Source organism: Perca flavescens, chromosome 1, assembly GCF_004354835.1.
Source record: "Perca flavescens isolate YP-PL-M2 chromosome 1, PFLA_1.0, whole genome shotgun sequence".
NCBI classification, from domain to species: Eukaryota; Metazoa; Chordata; class Actinopteri; order Perciformes; family Percidae; genus Perca; species Perca flavescens.
Window position 1 is genome coordinate 4,047,026 of NC_041331.1, and position 20,168 is coordinate 4,067,193.

Here is a 20,168-nt window from a genome sequence, read left to right on the forward strand (position 1 = left end):
CTAATGTTATTAATTATTGCATTTTTAATTATTTGTTATGTAAAACATTGAAGATTATTATTGGGCTTATGATGTTTGTTATTCATGGTCTGTGCCCAATAATGCTACAGTAATCCATTTTTGACAGTGCACATGTAAAGTTCAAGCAGGACTTGCCAAGCTTTGTGACCCACTCCGTTTTAGTATTGATGTCCCCTGTGCTGGGACATGAACATATACTGTAGCACACAGCACAATGCCAGTAACCATGCTTAGCCAAAGTTGGCTAGGCTTACAGGTTTTTCTTGGTCAACTGACTGCATTCAGTATGGAAATATGACTATGTTTTAGCAGTGTGCAGATATCATATTGTAATAAACGATTGTCCTGAAGGTGAGCATTGATAAGGAGTGTGCTGTTAGCCACACTTCAGACAGGTAGCCATGGCACTGCAAAACATTTCATTTGATTTTTAATTGTTTTTCTTAGTCCGGCTGTACACTGGCTGCATGGCGTGAGCGCGGCGTTTCTGTTGCGTGTCAGTTGCGTGGCGGCTGCGTGGCGTTTCCTATGTCTTGGCACACCTGCTAGTCTTGTCTGGACACATGGATGTTTCCCATTGATAAAATGAAATACAATGTTAAACATAAATATATACTGATTAGATTACAGCAAAGACAATGTCGGCAGTATTGACAGCAAAATAGGCTCCAGAATATTTTGTTCTGTGTTGACAGGTTTAATATTTGAAAGTCGATAATTATTTATTATTTTTTTAAATTACATTTATATCTGCATTTATGTCAAAACCTAGAGACTTTCAAACATCAAAATGTCAGTTATTAATATGTATTTGTGTCTAAATGACATAAACATCTTTTTGTATTCTATTTTGCCTGGAAACGCTTCCAACACGCTTGTGTGTCGCGTGAAAAATAGGCGTTGGTTCTATTTCTAGCGTGTACGCGTTTTTGGCGCAGCTCGAGCCTCGCCTGAGACGTGCGTGTCACGCAGGCGGTGTGCAAGCTCTAACCTGTTAACATGGGAGCAAAAATATACTTTATAAAAGTGTCTGCATGATTCATAGTAACAAAGGTAAAAAAAAGCCTTGCTTCTTTGATAATGGAGGAAGCAGTATTAAGAAGAACACGCTTAACACGAGAAAGGAAAACTTCCAAATGTAGCTGCCTCAACAAAATGCCAGATAGGGTTGCTTTGGTTATGGCAATCATCATAATTATGAATATTTTGGTTACTATTGAGATCACGATCAATTATCACAATGTCACATTGACTTTGAAAACATGCATTCACTAAACTTGATTGAAAAAAAAATTTGTCTATTTGACAGTGGATTTGCTTGAACTTTGAATAATAAATAATCTTGTTTTCATAATTGTTGGAAGCCAAAATCGTAATTAAAAATAGAATTGTTTTAATCGCCATAATGCCAGGTAACTAATTAGTGTTTTGTGAGAATGTATTTTGTCTCAACAAAGAATGAAATGTGATAAATTGATGAAAGGCTTGCTGCCACCAGTTTGGTTAATGTCAAGCCCTTACTGTACATTACATGGGAAACAAGTTAATTCCAATTAGACTAATTAAGCTATGATTTAGGATTATTCATTTAATTTAATTACATATTTGTTTGACCAATAACAATGTTCCATTTATGATTAAAAGTTGTCTCACAAAAATGGAATGTTCAATTCCAGACCAAACATCTATCCTCTTTCCCCATTGAAGATCTTCCAGGGCCTCCTCTGCGTTTTCTACAACCTCGGGGATGGGGACTACAACCTAACCCTACCCACCTATCGCCTCGACAACGGTGAATGGCATGAGGTCTTCCTGGATCGGCATGACAACGAGATGATGCTGCGACTGGACGGTGGCGGAGGCCAGCGGGAGATCACAGGGTCGCGAGGCCGAAGCCGAGAAATCATCATCGACCCCACGGTGGTGATGCTGGGGAACACCTTCCCCTCTGGAACCAACAAGAGCTTCCAGGGTAGGCGATAGCACCACATACAGCCCATAACAACATCTGTGAGTGGTTATCAGAGTTGAGGCTGTTTTTTTTTTCATGCGATTAACAGTTGTTTTTGTCATGAGTATTTTTACAACTACTTTACGACTACAAATATGAAAGGGCTCATATTATGTTTTTTGGCTTTTTCCCTTTCCTTTATTGTGTTATATATCTTTGTGCACGTTATAGGTTCACAAAGTGAAAAAGCCCAAAGTCCACCCCAAAGGGAGAAAACACTGTTCACAAACTGCTCCAAACAGCTCTATTGTAGTCCAGCCTTTACTTCAGAGACAAACGTGGTCACTTTGTAACACACGTTATAATGCTCGCCTAGCTGCTAGCGTGGCACGCCCTCATACTCTGCTTCTGACTGGCTAGTAGTCCTTACCTAGTTACTGAGCATCTGCGACTCCCAATAAAGATGGTACAGAAGTGAGATGTCTCACTCTGTAGCTAAAACAGAGAGCTCAACACACAGGGTGAAAAGAGGAGCTGCAGCAATGTGCAGTACAACAAAAATATGGTGTTTTTTGAAAATTAAACCATGTAAACCTATTCTGATATAACCTCTAAATACAATTATGAACCTGAAAATGAGCATAATATGAGCACTTTAAGAGGCGATAAAGCCATGTGATCTTTTTTTGAAACAATGTCGATTTTTCTTAGCTTCACAACGTGAAATAAAGGCACCGACCAATAAAGCAACAACACGGAGGCATGTTATGCGGACCGTCCAAGCGAGGAACTTTACTCCTTTCAACCTTGACATAGGCAGCGCATACCAGATCCACTCCTTCTGTTCTTACCTTTCACAATAAAAATCCTAGACTGCGTAACTGTTTCTCTGTCGGAATTAATATTCCCAGGCGAGCATTTTACATTTTCGTGCCGTTTATTCGTAACGCTCCCAGTGTGTTAAGGCCTTTAGGTTTAACCTTTGACTTTGATTTACTCATTTGCACGCATTGTCATTGGTTGTCAGTTTCACTCTGTGCATCAGAAAAGACCATCCAGACATGTGTTAAGAACAGCAAATGAAGGAATGAAGGTTTTCTTGAATTGAATTTACTGTACTGTGAATCTCAAAGCTCTTTGCTCTTCACTTTGCATTCACACTTTGGAGCTGCCAGGTTCGTCTGAATGGGAGCAGCTGGAGCAGCTAGAGGCTGAAGGACAACTTGTTAAATGGACAATAGGTTATGTATTTTGAATGTGCCATAGCACAAAATAATACCAATACCAGCAACCACTTGGGAAGGTGCCGATATTTCTAACAAAACTTTCTCAATAAGGACTTTTCAGGGGGTCTGATTTACCAGATGTGGACAGCTGCTGCCTGACTATTCTGGCATACTGTGTCCTTCTGCTCTCCCTTTGGTTTTTGTGCGTTGCCACTTTCTAAGACCCCATCTCTATGAGTCACAGCTGTCATATATGTCCAGATATTTTCGATCAATCATTCATGAAAACATTTAGTGATAGAATTATGTGTATACTGAATAATGGTCCTGTACTTTACTTAACAAACACTAAAATAACAACTTTGTTTTTTTTAAACATTTAAATTTTTTCTTTCTGCTTTTCTCTGTTCTTTCTTCTCTCTACCAAGGATATTCACAGTTGATAGCACTGAATCAAAACTGTTCCAACTCTGCTTAAAAAATAAAGAAGAGTGGGCACCCCCCCGTGACAGGATTGAACATGTATAATCAACAGGAAAGCCAAGCTATAAACCACACTGCTCCAAGACTCTCATGATACACTTTGGATAGGAACATCTATGCAGCACCAGGTTGTTACTGGGCAGTTGACCCAGGTTGGCTGGAGAACCCAAATTGAGAACCCAAATTGCTGGAACATTTTGTTTTTTTGTCTTATTTCTAATGGATAGATTTGGTGGTGTAAACCATTCCAATAATCTATTTCTTTATCAAATGGGAGGACGAAGATAGGTGATTATTCCGTTCATCGTTCAAGAGTCTTCCTTTCAAATCTTAGGCAGATGAATGCTACAAGTGTTAAGGTAATTTTTTCCTGTAGAGAATGGGAGAAAGGCCATGACGCATAACATAACAGTAAAAATCTTCCTGAATGTCCCTTTCAGTGCAGAACTGACAGATTATACAATCCAACCATCATCCAGGCTGTATCATACATACATACATACGTGTGTGTGTGTGTGTGTGTGTGTGTGTGTAGGAGAAAGAGATAATGTGAAGTGTTTGATGTGTCACAGGGTAAAGTGAAAGGGAAAAAGATTGTGTGTCGTTCAGGGCATGTGAGACAGTTTAACAAGTATTCCTCCTGAAAAGTGCTACCAGAAATAAGTCCTTTTATCTATTCATATGCACTTTTTTTCAAGGGAGAACTGGGACATTGTATGTGTTAATGAATGATTGATATGTATCATGGCTAACGCTCCCAAATGCATCTTCATTGTTAGCTGTGATGATGGGCGTCCCCACAGTTGGGTGAATGGGGAGGCTAGGGAGTGAGGAGCTCTGTGTGTGTGTGTGTGTGTGTGTGTGTGTGTGTGTGTGTGTGTGTGTGTGTGTGTGTGTGCGCGCGTGCCGTGCGTGCGTGTGTGTGATGTTAGTATAAAAGTGGTTGTTAAAACATGTGGGTGCCTGTTATGATAAATTTGCACTCGTTTATGTCCTTGTCCTTTTTAAATACACCGGCACACAAGATTCTCTGTCCTCTTACCCATTTTTGTTAGCCTGACGTCGTCCTGGAAACAAATTCAACCCAAGCGCTCGTTCGTGACGTGGTTGATTCCGTTATTGTTGATCATCTGTCCATCATCGTATAAAGCCCGCCCTGACAATTTCATTGGTCCAAACAGCTCTGGTTCGAGTATAGTTGCTCCACAACGGATCAAGTCCAGACCAAACTTCCCGACCTCAAATGTTGTGGGCGGGGCTAAGTTCGGCTGGCATCCAGGCTACATTTTTGTGCTGAACAATAATCAAAAGATCATGCATTATGCCTCTGAATAACAATTATTTATGATATTCAGTGGTTACGAATCATTTTAGGCTCTTGTTTATGACTCTTGGTTGGGGTTGGGTTTGGGTTAAGTTTAGGTAGAAAAAGGACCCAGGCTGGCTGAAAGTAAGTACTTTCGGGGAACATTGCGGTACGGGTAAAATAAGTATGGTTGTGGTCATGCTTGAAAAAACCACAATGTTGACTGTCAGTCTGAAACAGGAAACAAACCGTGATCTCCTGGGTTAACATCTCATATGTTGGTGAGCCATCCAAACCACTGCTTGTCTTTTGAGGTATTGTGATAAAAATGGTACAAAGTTCACACTGATTGGTGGTTTGTTCTGTGGGACAGGCTTTATATGACTGCCAGCCTCAAAGAATGAATTTACCAAACAAACGGATTTGGCTTAAATTTGAGGTTAGTGAGCGAGTCATAATTTTCAGTATTCTGTTAATCATTTGTTGCTCATTTGTTGTCTAAGAGAGACAGACAAAGAGAGAAGCAGGACTTAGGTGTGCACATATAAACATATAAAAACATATAAAAGGGTACATAGAAACTACACACTAGAAAAAGGTAAGACACTCTATGATAACAGAGAGAGAAAGTGGGCACGACTATTGAGAGATGCAGACATAGAGAGGGTGAGAGAGAGAGAGAGAGAGTGTGTGTGTGTGTTGTGCCTCAAGCAGTAAAAGACAATGCATGTGTTATATTAAATGGACTTTAAAAGCATGTCCCTTCAAAAGAGCCAGACGTGATAGATAGTGGCAGGGAAAGTGAATGTGTGTGTGTGCATGCACGCTTGTCTGTGTGTGTTTGCATTTACTTTTGTGAACATCTCTTTTCCAGTAGTGGCAGTGGGGAAATGAGATGTTTAACTGAATACACCAACTTAGTAATTAAGCAACGGGAACATAATCTGCCAGAAAAGAGCACTGAGTTTAGACATAATGGTTATCGAAGACCTTTAAACATTACCTGGGTAAAACTCAGAAACTCTGCTGTATAGTTATGTTGAGTTGCATTTCAGTTGAATGTATACAGGTATCAATTAAAACATTCACATTCAACAGGCGGTAATGTGTCAAAGGCACTCCCCACTAATTGTAGTCGCCCCATTGTGGGGACATTGAGTGATGACGTCAGAGCCTAGACACAAAGTATCAATGCTGTACATATTCTACATTCACATTATAATCCATTGACTGAACTATGGCAAGTCCAATAGTTTAAAGCTGTACCTGGAAGTTATAGTCTGCGTGTAAATTGTGATGGATGCTCACAATGGATAGTTTGGGTAGTACGTAACTTTACTGTTCACTAGGGCTGCAACTAACAATTATTTTCATTGTCGATTAATCAATTAGGTGTTTGGTCTATAAAATGTCAGAAAATGGTTAAAAATGTCCAGTCAGTGTTTCTCAAAGCCCAAAATCATCCTCAAATGTGATGTGAATGATGGAAACGATAGCCAAACCTATGAAAATAAGATCCAAATTGTAATTAACCAGAAATATCCTTTAACTACAACTAGGATCCAGACCATAGACAATATTAATGGACAAAGCATCCGGTTCGGCAAAGTGCTGCAAATACGGAAGTGCCTTATACCTGCATTCTATCTGAATTCCAGCAGGGGGCGACACATGCGGTTGCAAAAGGAGTTCGGTTTCTGTAGAAGTCTATGAGAAAGTGACTTCTCACTTGATTTATTACCTCAGTAAACATTGTCATAATGAGTTTATGGTCTCAATTACTAGTTTTAAGTCTTCTGCAAAACAGAAGGATGTTCATTTTTTGAATTATGGTCTCGTTGATTTTAAAATCGTTGATAAAGCAGGGGGTGTTTTAGGGCATGGGTATGATGTGATTGCCAGTGAAAGTGTGTAACGTAACGTAGAGTGTAAACAGCTCCTCCCTGACTCCTCCCTCTCGTCTAAAATCGTCACATCGGCAACCAGGATGGCTGCGCCCGTAACGGCAAACTCGACGACTCAGAGCAGATCTCCACAAACCAATGGGTGACATCACACATGCTCTGTCCATTAATATTAACAGTCTATGATCCAGACCCATTGGGATTTGTTCCAAGCAAAAGGGTTTTGCCCTTATTTGCAATGTTTTCTATTAACTGTGTCCAGCATTTTGCAAACAGGCTTTCAAATATGTTTACACCCCATTGGTAAGTGTCTCAGGAGTGTAACCCAGTGAAGCAGTGACTTGTGTAAACAGCACAGCTATCAGTGTACCATGGAGCGCATTGTACAATATCTAACTTTTATGCAAATCTTTGCCTTCAGAAATTTCCTGCAACAATATAAGTGGCATTTAAAAATGCTGCAATACACACCTCATTAGTGTTTTCCCTAGGTTTGTGGAAGACTTAGGTGCACATATTTGGCGGAGGTTTTAGAAACCAAGAAAGAAAATGTTAAATTTTTCAGTAAAAGAAATATGCAAGTCACATGCCATTACTATATCTGTCTAAATGTTGTAAAAGCAAGAACAGATAATAAATAAATAACACTCAAAAAGCTTAAAGACAAAACTTGCTAAAGAAGTCCACTGGGGACCAACTACAATCATTAGATCTGAGAAAAGTCATTTAGTCAGTTTAGATGCTCACATTGATTTGACATTCATTCGGCTTTGGTGGTGTCTAAAATGGCTTGGTTGCTGCACCTGAGCCCTATTGTGGTAGGGAAAACCCTGCCTTAACACAAGAACAGTCAATGGATTTCAGTAATGGCCAAAAAAGCTTTTTGAACCATTTTCTTTATTTTCTGAGCCCACTAGATGGTGCTCTCTGTTCAACTAAGGGTTAAAGCACACTGAATTTCCATTCCTTGAGCCTTTCTTTTTGAATAAACAGCACCATATAGTGGGCTCAGAAAATAAAGAGAATACTTCACAAAGCTTCATGAGGCTTCATTTGGCCATCACTAGTGGATGTATGCTGCTCTAAGTGCTAGAACTGGAGCCAATGGCTCACCAGGTTCATGAGGTACAACTCAAATTTGTGTTTGTAGAGTTGAATGTGACAACAATGTGGTTCTTGTTCCACTGAACTCTGTTCCATTTTTCTCCCTACAGGCTGCATGAGGGACATACGCCTCAATGGTCGCTACATGCCACTGGACAGCCAGCCGCGAGATGGGGTTTCCCGCGTCAGCATACAAGGCCTCTCCCTTGGGTGCTCGTCTGACTCCTGCAAAAGGAATCAATGTAGTCCCCCCTTCACCTGTGTTGACCTGTGGAGAGTGCACGAATGCAGGTATGCACACACACACACACACACACACACACACACACGCACGTACACACAACATGTGTAACCCCACATTCACACTTGGATGTTCCACATACACACTCATCATTTTGACACAAAGGCATGCAGACATGCATTAAAACTTACTCACTCTTCCTCTGGAGCTATTTTTCAGCTTTTGACCTTGGCATTATTTTTTGTTCAGGGCCACATAGTAAATGTGCTTTGAAACAACCTGGCCCTGACCTACTTTAGAACGTGGGAAAACTGTAGAAGAAAAAGCATCCGTGAGATTCTGTTTGTTCTAAAGCTGGTGAAATGTCAAATTCCATGACAGCAATTTCATGGCACAAGAAGTGTTTGCACGCTTCTCATGTGCGCATAAGGAAGCTGGGCTGTCAGCAGGAAAATGTGGCAGCCAACTTCCATCCACTTTTAAGTAGTGAACAACCAGAAAAACATCCAGCATGTTTCTGGTGTACTGCTAGCAAAATTTGTGAAAGGACTGCCAGATAAATGTAAAGCAGACGATGAAACCACACCAAACACCACAACTACAAAAAGGAAGAATACTTTTTTTTTATGTATGTATTGTGGTGCACCTCACAATGGGGAAGGGGCTTGAACATATTTTATCGTCAAAAGGGGGGCCCTGCAGAAAAACAGTTTAGGACCCACTGAATCAAGGCTTTGGTGGGAAAATAAGTTTAAAACCCATTAGTGATGCAGACTAGCCTACAAATCTAGACGCAGCCTAGCGGCAGCAAATTTAATTTGCAGCCAGGGGGGTCTAGGCACTCTCCGTTGACTTAAGAGCTGGAAAAACCAAACTCTGGTCAGGCCAATCACATCGTGTATAGAGTCGGCGGGCGGGCTTTTGGCTGCTGCTGCTGGGAACAGCGATCTTCTGGAAGACTTGTAGTTCAGCTTTTCTTTGAGAATAAAACAAAGAACGGCACTGAAGTCATTCTTAAAAAAGGAAGATGTGTTCGGAATTTTGAGGACCGGATACGGCAAAAGGTTAATCTATCAACTAGCTTCTACCTTCTTCCTTGCTCTGCCTGATTGTAGCGCTATCCTATTACGTGCAGAGGGAATTTGAAAGACAACCGTTTATCCCGCCCCTCGGATTGAGCTCCGTCAATGGTGAGTTCCCAGACCCAACATCTGGATGTGGGTCTGGCTTGTCAGGCTAGATGCAGCCTGTTAAAAACAAAAAAAAACTTATTCATCCTTGCTATCATAACTCTTTAAACTCACCGCTGTGTGTACAGTTGTATAACAGCAACAACAAATCTATAGCAAAAGACTGCAACAAAAACTGTGGATGTGAGTTTTGAAAAGCGTGGGCATTAACCAAGTAAAATGATGCTGTGGAGTTGCAATATGGTAAGAACCCAGCTGTTTCAGAACTCAGTCTAGGGAATAACAAGTCAATACATCTTATCCTCTTCTGCATCAATTTGTTTTTGTCTGTCTCTGTAAGTCCCTCAACTTTATAGAAGTGCAATAGTTACACTGCAATACACCTTTAAACTCGTTTCAGTTGATTAGTGATGGTGTCAGCGGCTCGGAGGAATGTGACTCTGGTGGTCCCAAAGTGTTAAAATAATCACTCTGGATTAAGGATGGATACAGATCAAAGTCAAAAAACTCTCTTTATTAGTCTCCCCAAGGAGAAATTTGTTTCGGACAGAGAGAAATAGCTGCAAAAGTAAGAACAGAGACACACATCAAACACAGGGTTAAAACAATTAGACATTGAACATGTAGGCTACTCAAGTAGCTGTGCAAATTACAATTTACCATTTTCTAAAAAGGCTGTTACTAAAAAGAACATTAGTTTATCCATTTAGAAATATAAATATCCTTACAATCCATTGTAAAAATGCAGTAATTCCTTCATTCATATCATACATACATTCAGTCAATTTAATGAAATTCATGGTCATACGTTCATCGCTTCTCATTTATGAGCTTGACTGCAAGAGGAACAAATGAGTGCTTATACCTATTATATTTGCACAGAGGAACCCTGTACCTCTTTCCTGAGTTAAATAACTCAAACTCTGAAAACAACACATGAGAATTATCAGATAGGATGATCTTAGCCTTGCATAATTAAAAAGCTCCTGCGGGTTGAGGGGTGCACGTGTTCCCATAATTTTGCCTGCCGTCTTAACCAAATTAAAAATCTGAGTTTTAGATTTAACTGTCAAATTTCCAAACCAGCTGGTTATACCATACCGAAGAATTGACTCTATTGTTGCTCTGTAGAAGATTAACATAATATTTTTACACACATTGACTGTGCTTTCTGACCTTAGTGTACCGTTTTTCTGCAGGACCTTTGAGGACTGTGGATGTTAGTGTAAATACATAGCCTGAATTAACTTGTCTTTATTGTCCCTCGCTGCTCGGTTTCTTGATTAAAAACCACAGACAAGAATGCGATGTGACTGCCAGACAATCTCCAAGTGCCAATCCGGTTGAAGGTCATCACAAAATGATGTGTTCATTTTGTTTTCTTTTGAAATTGCTTTCGGCTCTTTAAAAAACAAATGAGCAAGTAAACTGGTTTAGCCTCTTAGTCATTGGCAGCGTGTCACGTGAACTCAGGTCAGCTCCCCCATCAGCCTGCCTGGCCTCTGCACACATCTGTGGGTGGAACAGTCGCAGCACAATTGTTCCAAATAAACTCCAAATGCACCAAATGATTAGTGTGTACCCCTTAATAACATTAAAATAGAAATTCAAAGCGTGGATGTACTCAAGGGACGCTTAGTTGTTCCAGGCTGCGCTAGTGTGCATGTTAGATTAGATTAGATTAGATAGACTTTATTGATCCCAATTTGGGAAATATCAGTGGTACAGCAGCACAAATATAAGACACACAGCCAAGATACAGAATGTACAAGAAATAATAAAAAGGATAAAAATACAAGAACAACTATTCAAAAAGAAAGATGAAAAATAAAAAGGAAAGAATGTACAAACTTATATACAAGTGTTGCTGCGGGTTATTGGTGGGAGGATGAAATGCTAACCAGGAAGTCCAATTTAAAGGCTTGTCCAACAAAATGACACAGTGGGACGATTGTTCAGCTCTGGCACGTAGTCACAACAACAAGAACAAGAACCTCCCTCTCTGACCGCGGGGTTTGCGAGCGAAGCATGATTGGCCAACAGGGTGACTTTCTGGCTGACACTAGACTACACTGCAGCAAAAAGTTGAGCCAGGATCTTTTTTTTGTTCTTCTGCCGGAGCTTTCTGCCACGACAATCCACCCCCCATTTTTTCTTAAAACTGTGTCTCTTAATCAGGGTCTATTAGTCTCCTAATGCAGAATTATTTATTTATTTGTCTGTTTGTTGTGTATTGTGTTCGATGGCTGTATGGTTGGTGGCAAACCAGTTTTCCTATCGGGATCAATAAAGTTTTTCAAAGTCATTCAAATTCAAAAGTGAGAAAAAGTGTCAAAAAAATTTTGACCCAGAAAAACTAAATGTTGCAGGTCGATATATTTTGCTACGTTTATGCCTCGCATCCACATCCACACTACTACGGCGTTGCTTTGTAGTCTGGACGGGCCCAAACGGAGACTTTTTGGAAATGACGACCCACGTCGGTCGATTCTGATCGGTTGGGTAAGGATTCCATTCCTTTCAGTAACAGTTCCACCTCGTCGTCGCTCCAAGCTAATAAATCCCCGCTCTTACTTCTCACCATTGTTGTTCTTTCTCCAAAGTATTTCCTGTATTTTCAATTTATAGATTGATGATTTTCTACCGCGGCGTCCGACAATCTGCTTCCTGTTTACACCGGCACATGCATGCCCAGTGTATGCGAATGGTCATGTGATGTGATATTCGTTGTCAGATGTGTTAATATGGACGGAGATTAGTTCTGCTGCTGGAGCTTAAACTCTTGCATGGACGAAGTTTTTTTAACTCAAAACACAGCTTAAAAATGAAAACGTATTAATGCATATGTAGCCTCAGTTTAAACATGGCATTTATAGAGACTTCTAAAACTTAAATCCCCATAAGAGCCAGTGTGTTCAGCTACAGTCATGTCTCCCTTTAAAAGGCAATGAATAAGGCAGTGAGCCCCATCTGCTCAGTTACTAAGCTAAACGCCTAATGTCGGAGGTGAAAAATTAATTATTTCCCCAGCACTCTTACCCAGATGGGATTCACACTTTTGCGTGATCAACATTTCACGTCCACTTCTGTATGCCTTTCTATATGAGGCTTATTTGTTTGTCAGCAGGAAATGGGAAATGTCGTGCGTTGAAAAGCCGCAGCAAACTAACAACCCTCTCCTGTGGCACAGATCGAATCAAACGCTGAGTGCTCTTAGCCACATGCACTAATATCAGCAATTTTTTTTCTGCCTCCATTCAGCGTTGCAGCCTTGCTTTTAATCTTGCCTTTACCTTTTTTTCACTCCTCTGATCCGCTCACCCGCATCATCCATCAAGCTACTTATTTTCTTCTTCTTTTTTTACAATAGCTCTCATTCTCGCACTCTGCCCCTCCATTTCTTGGTTTGTATGGCTCCCAGCTTGCTCGCTCCTGCTCAGTTTTTTCAACCCATGTACCCCATGTGCCATTGCCCCCCACACACACACACACACACACACACACACACACTTATGTCCCCCCCTCCATCCCCACCCTGCTTGCTTGTTCGACTTGTTCTCTTGCCACCACTTGACCTGAACCTTGGAAGATGATTTGAGAGTAGTAAGTGTTGGCAGCGAGTCCTTCAAGCCCAGTGTTTGATACCTAAATACACTGGGGGGGCCACACTCAAATAGTCAAAAAATAACCCGCACTGTAGTGCGGATAATTATTCTCCCCGGGGCTCAAATAAACACAACACACTAAGTTTGTCAGTGTTCGATTTTTATTTTAAAAAGGACAATATGGCATTCAATTATCTATTTGCTAAATCCTTCTCATGCACAGCATGTCATAGGTTAGCAACCATAACTTCATTTTATTAAAGGTCCCATGGCATGAAAATTTCACTTTATTAGGTTTTTTAACATTAATATGCATTCCCACAGCCTGCCTATGATCCCACAGTGGCTGGAAATGGCGATAGGTGTAAACCGAGCCCTGGGTATCCTGCTCTGCCTTTGAGAAAATGAAAGCTCAGATGGGCCAATCAGGAATCTTCCCTTTATGATGTCATAAGGAGCAAGGTTACCTCCCCTTTATCTGCTTTGCCCGCCCAGAGAATTTGGCCCACCCATGAGAGAGAGAGAGACATCATGGCTTTCAAACGAGCGAAGCATGGCAGTTGGTCGAGGCCAATTCTGCAGCAAGTCTGAATTTTGGGAAAGAGACTTCAGATACAGTATTAGGGGACCACTAAGGTCTATATAAAAGAGACTTCAGATACAGTATTAGGGGACCACTAAGGCCTATATAATAGAGACTTCAGATACAGTATTAGGGGACCACTAAGGTCTATATAAAAGAGACTTCAGATACAGTATTAGGGGACCACTAAGGCCTATATAATAGAGACTTCAGATACAGTATTAGGGGACCACTAAGGTCTATATAAAAGAGACTTCAGATACAGTATTAGGGGACTACTAAGGTCTATATAAAAGAGACTTCAGATACAGTATTAGGGGACCACTAAGGTCTATATAAAAGATACTTCAGATACAGTATTAGGGGACCACTAAGGTCTATATAAAAGAGACTTCAGATACAGTATTAGGGGACCACTAAGGTCTATATAAAAGATACTTCAGATACAGTATTAGGGGACCACTAAGGTCTATATAAAAGAGACTTCAGATACAGTATTAGGGGACCACTAAGGTCTATATAAAAGAGACTTCAGATACAGTATTAGGGGACCACTAAGGTCTATATAAAAGCATCCAAAGAGCAGCATGTCATAGTAACTTTAAATGTCAAAGTGGTTTGCATGGTTCTGTAATCAAAGCAATAATCAGATATTTAAAACTCAGGGCCCATTGAGGGAGATATATAGAATCATATATTGAATCAATAGAGTTTGGAGGGTGGTGTGGTATTTTTAGCCTTTCTAAAACCAACAACACAGCAAAAGCGTGCGTGCTCTGTGACTACCTACAGTAGTAACCAGTGTTCTATCCAATCCAGTGTGACACCATGGCTTTTATGGTGGCCCTATTTTCTGGGTGTCGGAGGGTAACTGTACACACGCACGCGCATACATGAATGCATCTGCCTACATGCAGAAATATATTGAAACAATGTAGTTCATACAAAGAATATTTTTGCTTGACACAACAAAGAAACAGAAAACGTATCCACCGTCGTAGTGGCTTTTTAATTGCTCTCAGCTGAGAAACAATAAAAATGCCAACGCACTGTGGACATGCGATGGTTTTCTTTACTTTGTTAAACACACCAGACCAAGCCTGCTAAGCGTGACAATTCTCAACCCACAGCCTCAAAATGTTGGTCTTACGGAAAACATAGCATAAGAGACAACAGTGCATAGCTTTTCCAACAGCTTCTCTAAACACAACACCCATTGCTCGCTGCACAGTAAAACATTTTGTCACAATGCAAATACACCATCTCTACTGTATGAGGGTGTGTTGAGAGTGCGCATGGATGGCCACAGCTAGAATAGACAGCGTCGTGTTCATGAGACACAAATTATCAGAAATTGTTTCGCGTGAATACACATGCACATTGACAAGTGCTTTACTACATGTATTAGCTTATTATTTATTGCAGGACAATCTACATTTTTACAGAAAAAAACCAGAGGCAACTAAAGTATGATATAGAGCCCCTCCTACATTTCTCAAATGAAGAAGTAGAAGAAGAAGAAGAAGACATACTTATAATAATCCTTAATAATCAAAGGAGAAATTAAATTTTTTACACTCTGTTGGTGTTACACATTACACACAAATGAAGCTTTCTGTGGAGCATGAGATAGATATCTCTTTAAACTAGTCTGATCTTTAAAAAAAACAACAAAAAAAACAGTATTTTTCAGTGAAAATTGCTCACAGCCAAAAGTGATTAGCCTTCAGAAACTCCCGCAACACCACACCTGTCACTAATTACTGTGAGTGAGCATGCTCATCTAGGTTAAGATAAGACACGCGTAGCACTGATTTCCATCACAGCTAATGACAGGCAAGGATAAGAGAGAAATCACAGAGAAAAGAGAAGCACTGTTGTCGAGTTGACTGACAGGCGTCCCGTATTCAACACCTACACAGAATCTATGGTGAAATGCTGCAAAAGTTTTACACTCCGAACACACATATTCCCAGCATATAGTTTGACTTAACAAGGAATTATATGATTACCACTACTTACATTGATGCTGCATGTATACTTTTGTGAAAATTAGACCTAAATATCTCTCTATGTGCAGCAAGGACAGTAAGATTTGCAATACCTCACATTAACATTGCATGCATACAAACATACACACCAAAATAAAAGTGGTGCATATGCTAGGGTGACCATATTTTGATTTCCAAAAAAGAGGACACTCAGCCCGGCCTCGAGACACAAATTCAGACAGGCTTAACGGTTAATGAACATGCTTTATTATGCCTCAGTGGTGCAAAAATAACTTGTGTAATAAAATAAAATCTGTAACAACCTGTAACAAAATAATATATCTCTTTTAAAATAAATAAATAATATGAAATAATGTTCTAAATATGACCTCTTCTGTGTTAGAAAACATGTTCTAGTGCAAAAAGTGTTTTCCCCCCTTCATTGTACCTGATAGAACCTTTATTTATTTATTTATATGTTCACAGCTGCCTACATTTATGAATTGGATATTTTGTCACCATCCATGTGTGGCTTAAGTGTGGGTATGGATAGCAGCAAGCAGCAGTTTTCAGTGGACTTCCTGCCCAGTACTTAGCAGCAGACTAGTCCATCCTCGACGTTCAACTTCCGGGATTGTGCCGGATATCACTCGTTTAGGCCGGATATCCGTTGCCTTGGGCTTCCTGTGTGTGGGCATTTTAAACTCTGTTCGATTTATGAGGACGATGGTTCTCTCAGATCTCTGCAGGTTGGAGAAAGGTCTGGCGGTGGAGGAAGGTCTGGAAAGCGAGAGTTAGCAAGTAGCTTGTGAACATAGTTGAGTAGTTGGCAGCTAAAGAGACAGTTGGCGGAGTCAAACGTAGTTGGCGGAGTCAAACGTAGAGCTGAGTGGATTTCAGTTTGTTGTTTGGCCAGAAACACAACGCCAAGTAAATTCTAAAATGGCTGCTGGATGTGTGCACAGGTAACTGTTTGCTTACACATTTGCCATAACCAGTGGTGGAATGTAACTAAGTCCATTTACTCAAGTACATTTTCCTGATGATACTTAAATACTTTTACTTAACATTTCCAATGCAGGACTTTTACTTCTAACAGAGTATTTTTACAGTGTGGTATTAGTACTTTTACTTAAGTAATGGATCGGAATACTTCTTCCATCACTGGCCATAACAACTTAATAAGGTGAGAATATGTCACTATTTTGCTCGCAGTCTTTTACGCTGCCCCAAAGTGGCCAAAAACAACAACAAATAAATCACCTTTCAGTGTTTTAACACAGTGTAGTAAGTTCGTGTTTTGTTATTTTATTATATGTTTTCATATATTTTACATTTTTGCTGACCCTATTTCCAACACATGTGGTACAGTAGAGTGTTTAGAATGTATTTTTTTATATGTTTTCATATATTTTACATGTGGTACAGTAGAGTGTTTAGAAAGTATTTTTTTTCTGAAACCTGAAATACCACATATGGACTGCAAATATTGGGATTGATCAACTTGTGATGCTTGCTGCTTTTGCAAAAGACAACATAAGACAAGTTGGAAAAAAAACAACTCTCGGTAGCCTTCTCGTTTTCAGAAAGACACATCTAGCGAAGCCATATTACACTGCAGACCGCGCCTTGTCAATAATTAAAATAAATGCCCAAACAAGACAGACCCTTCCAGCATCCAAAACCTCCAAAATGTTACTAATGTATGTAATGAGGAGCTTAGTTGCATATGAACATGATTCATAGGAGACTGTGGCAGATGATACAGTAAGGTAACCCTTTAGTATTTCGTCTGGATTAGTTTTACGGTGGAAGAGGAACAGTTATGAGGTAAATTACTGTCACATTTTGAATTTTATGTGGCTGTTTCATAATAAAGTTGAGTCAATATTTATAAGCTTGAAGAAATCTCCTGAGACCAGAGGCAAGACTCATCTCTGATGTCATCAAAATGTACAGCCAGGGAGCTGCTCCATAGACATTGAAAGGGATGCTGAATTAATGGCCTCGTAAAATATTAGTTTGAGCTGTTACACCCAAATGAGCTTTTAGTTATGGCGGTGCTTTCTGAAGTGAGGCAGAAAATGCGCCCCTGTCTGCATAAAAGCATCCTTGTTACCGCCAGTGTGCCAGTCAGCACTTTCCTCTCCTCCAGTTCATTCTCTATTGAGGTATACATCTGTGGAAGATCACTGATTCACGAAAAACTCATTCATTTTTTTTACCGTGGGAAATAGTAATAAACATCCAAAAACCCATCTGCACATTCATACTCACCTTAATTTTATCTTCTTATGCTGTAACTGTCCAGTCTGATTGTTTTGTCATTCCCCTTGTTCCATCACTACATGCTGTGTTTTTCTTTGATGGACCTGTAACTGCTGAATCATTATTACACGTTCACCTAATCAAATCTGGTGTCATGCACATCTAAATCATCTTAATCTACGTGTTGGAATTAAAATCATATTGACTCTCAACAACCTTTAGATACTTCCAGGTAATAATTGTTTTTATACATAATGTGAACAATTTTAAAGTCCACCAATTTTAAAGTCTATAATTTGATAAACAGTGAGTTTGGGGTCATCCGTATGGCTCTCTTTTGAAGTATAAAAATTGCATTTGTTTTGAATATATTTCTCCAGACTTCCACACAGTAAGTTATGTATGGAACTATGTATGGAACGGTATAAGATAGAAATTGAAGGTGGATTTAGAAAATCCTTAATTTCTTTCTTAAATTGCTTAATTTTAGTGAAATTCTTTGGCCGATACAACACTGATATTTTGTTGTTGTTTTTCATTACAAAATCTTCATTATAAAAAACTTTTAATGTCATTCAACAACCTTTTAATATATCCTTTACTATGTAAGTGTAAAAGCTATTACAACATCAATAACATATTAATATATTATGCTGAGATTGTTACACTGCTTTTCTCAAGTTCAAATCTTTGTCAATCCACTGTGCCGTGAGGCTGAGCATACTCACGCGAGCCAGTAGCTCATGAATGTGTGTGGCCATGACGTTGTACACATTATGGAGGCAGATGTCAGCAAAATGACCACAACAGGATGTGTGTAGACTTCAAAACGACTGGTCATCAAATGATATAGTTTATGTCACTAATCTGTCTCTGATACGGTGTAATACTCCCACACTCAATCCCTATGCAACATTTTGTTTTGATTATTACTCCCAGAAACCTTTATTCTTTATATTCCAACATCATCAGTTTGCTTTCGGTATTTGTTGCCCAATTAACAAAAACTTTGTTAAAATCAAACCAACTTTTCAAAGATTTCACTTAATTTTTAACAAACTTTTAATAAATCGTCTTTAAAAAAAAACAAAAATACCTTGAAACCCTGACATAGACTTTGATGTATGTCCAAAATGAACAATAATGTGCCTTCCATTATTTCAGATTATTTTCTTCCCCTCCCTGTTGTCACTGTCTAACCCTTCTTTGCAGATGTCCTCCTGGCCACATGATCCGTGTGAACGGGACCAGAAAGTCCTGTGTCTACACCCTCTGTGCTACGCGGCCTTGCCACCGGGGGACCTGTGTGGCCCAGTCACCCTCCAAATTCACCTGCCACTGCCCAGAGGGTTACAGAGGACACCACTGTGAGACAACATTGGCCATCTATCGGGAGGACGTGGGCCTGAGCTTCAGCTCCCTCTTTGCCATCTGTATCTGCTTCATGGCCTTACTAGGTAGATGTTGCATCGATTGCATGTTACACCAACCGTAATGAGGACATCATTGCACAGCAAGAGGGCTTTTGTTTGTGGGTTTATTTCGTGGTAGCCTCTAGATTTTCCTTATGAAAAAAGTTGCAAAATAAACAGTGCATAAGAGGAACCAGGGTCAGAAATCAATCACAAGGCCTTGTGGTTGTTGTCAACCTGGGGTCAATTCTCATTGCTGTGTACATTATGACCCTTTCCACAATACCACTTACTATCTCCAATGGAGACATTCTGAAAACAGACTAGACTATATAATGCAGCCACATACAATAACATAATGTTAACATACTATACAATACCTCCCCATCATCTTTTCAACCCGTTTCCCGCCACCAAGTGGCCAAGTATCATCAGACAGCCGAGGAAGCCAATTCTACCCATTGCAAGATACATGACAAAACCTGACAAACTTTCTTTTTTTTCTTAAAGTAAGCCTTCTGCATAAAACAAACACAATTAAGAAATCATTACAAACACTTGTGTTTAAGTCTGAACCGAAAATAAGCACGGAAAGTTGTCCCCTGGGATACCCAGGTTGACAAATGCTGGAATTTCCATTAAAGGAACTGGTGACTACAAAAATAACTAATGTTAGTATAGCACAGACCTGAAATCTAGACCTGACAAAATGTGAAGCTCTCGCTCTCTCTCTCTCACACACACACACACACACACACTATGATGATAGTGTTCCAGATCTTTTTAATGATGTACTTTTGTTTGATAATTAGTGCCTTACTTTACCCCTAGAGGCTTGTTGTGTGTTGGTATAGCAAGACCCTGGGGACAATGTTATCACACT

General features: G+C 39.9%; 1 protein-coding gene across 1 annotated transcript in view; it reads left to right on the forward strand.

The window, feature by feature from the left end:
* The window catches only part of si:ch211-186j3.6 (neural-cadherin), a 256,960-nt gene extending 237,565 nt beyond the window's left edge, over positions 1–19,395 (forward strand). Inside the window, exons 33-35 of the mRNA XM_028580890.1 lie at positions 1,729–1,993; positions 8,106–8,286; positions 19,086–19,395. Of these exons, the coding sequence (XP_028436691.1) occupies positions 1,729–1,993; positions 8,106–8,286; positions 19,086–19,368 (729 nt within the window). The 3' untranslated portion in view covers positions 19,369–19,395. The remainder of the gene's footprint in view (positions 1–1,728; positions 1,994–8,105; positions 8,287–19,085) is intronic.
* Positions 19,396–20,168: the final 773 nt, after the last annotated feature.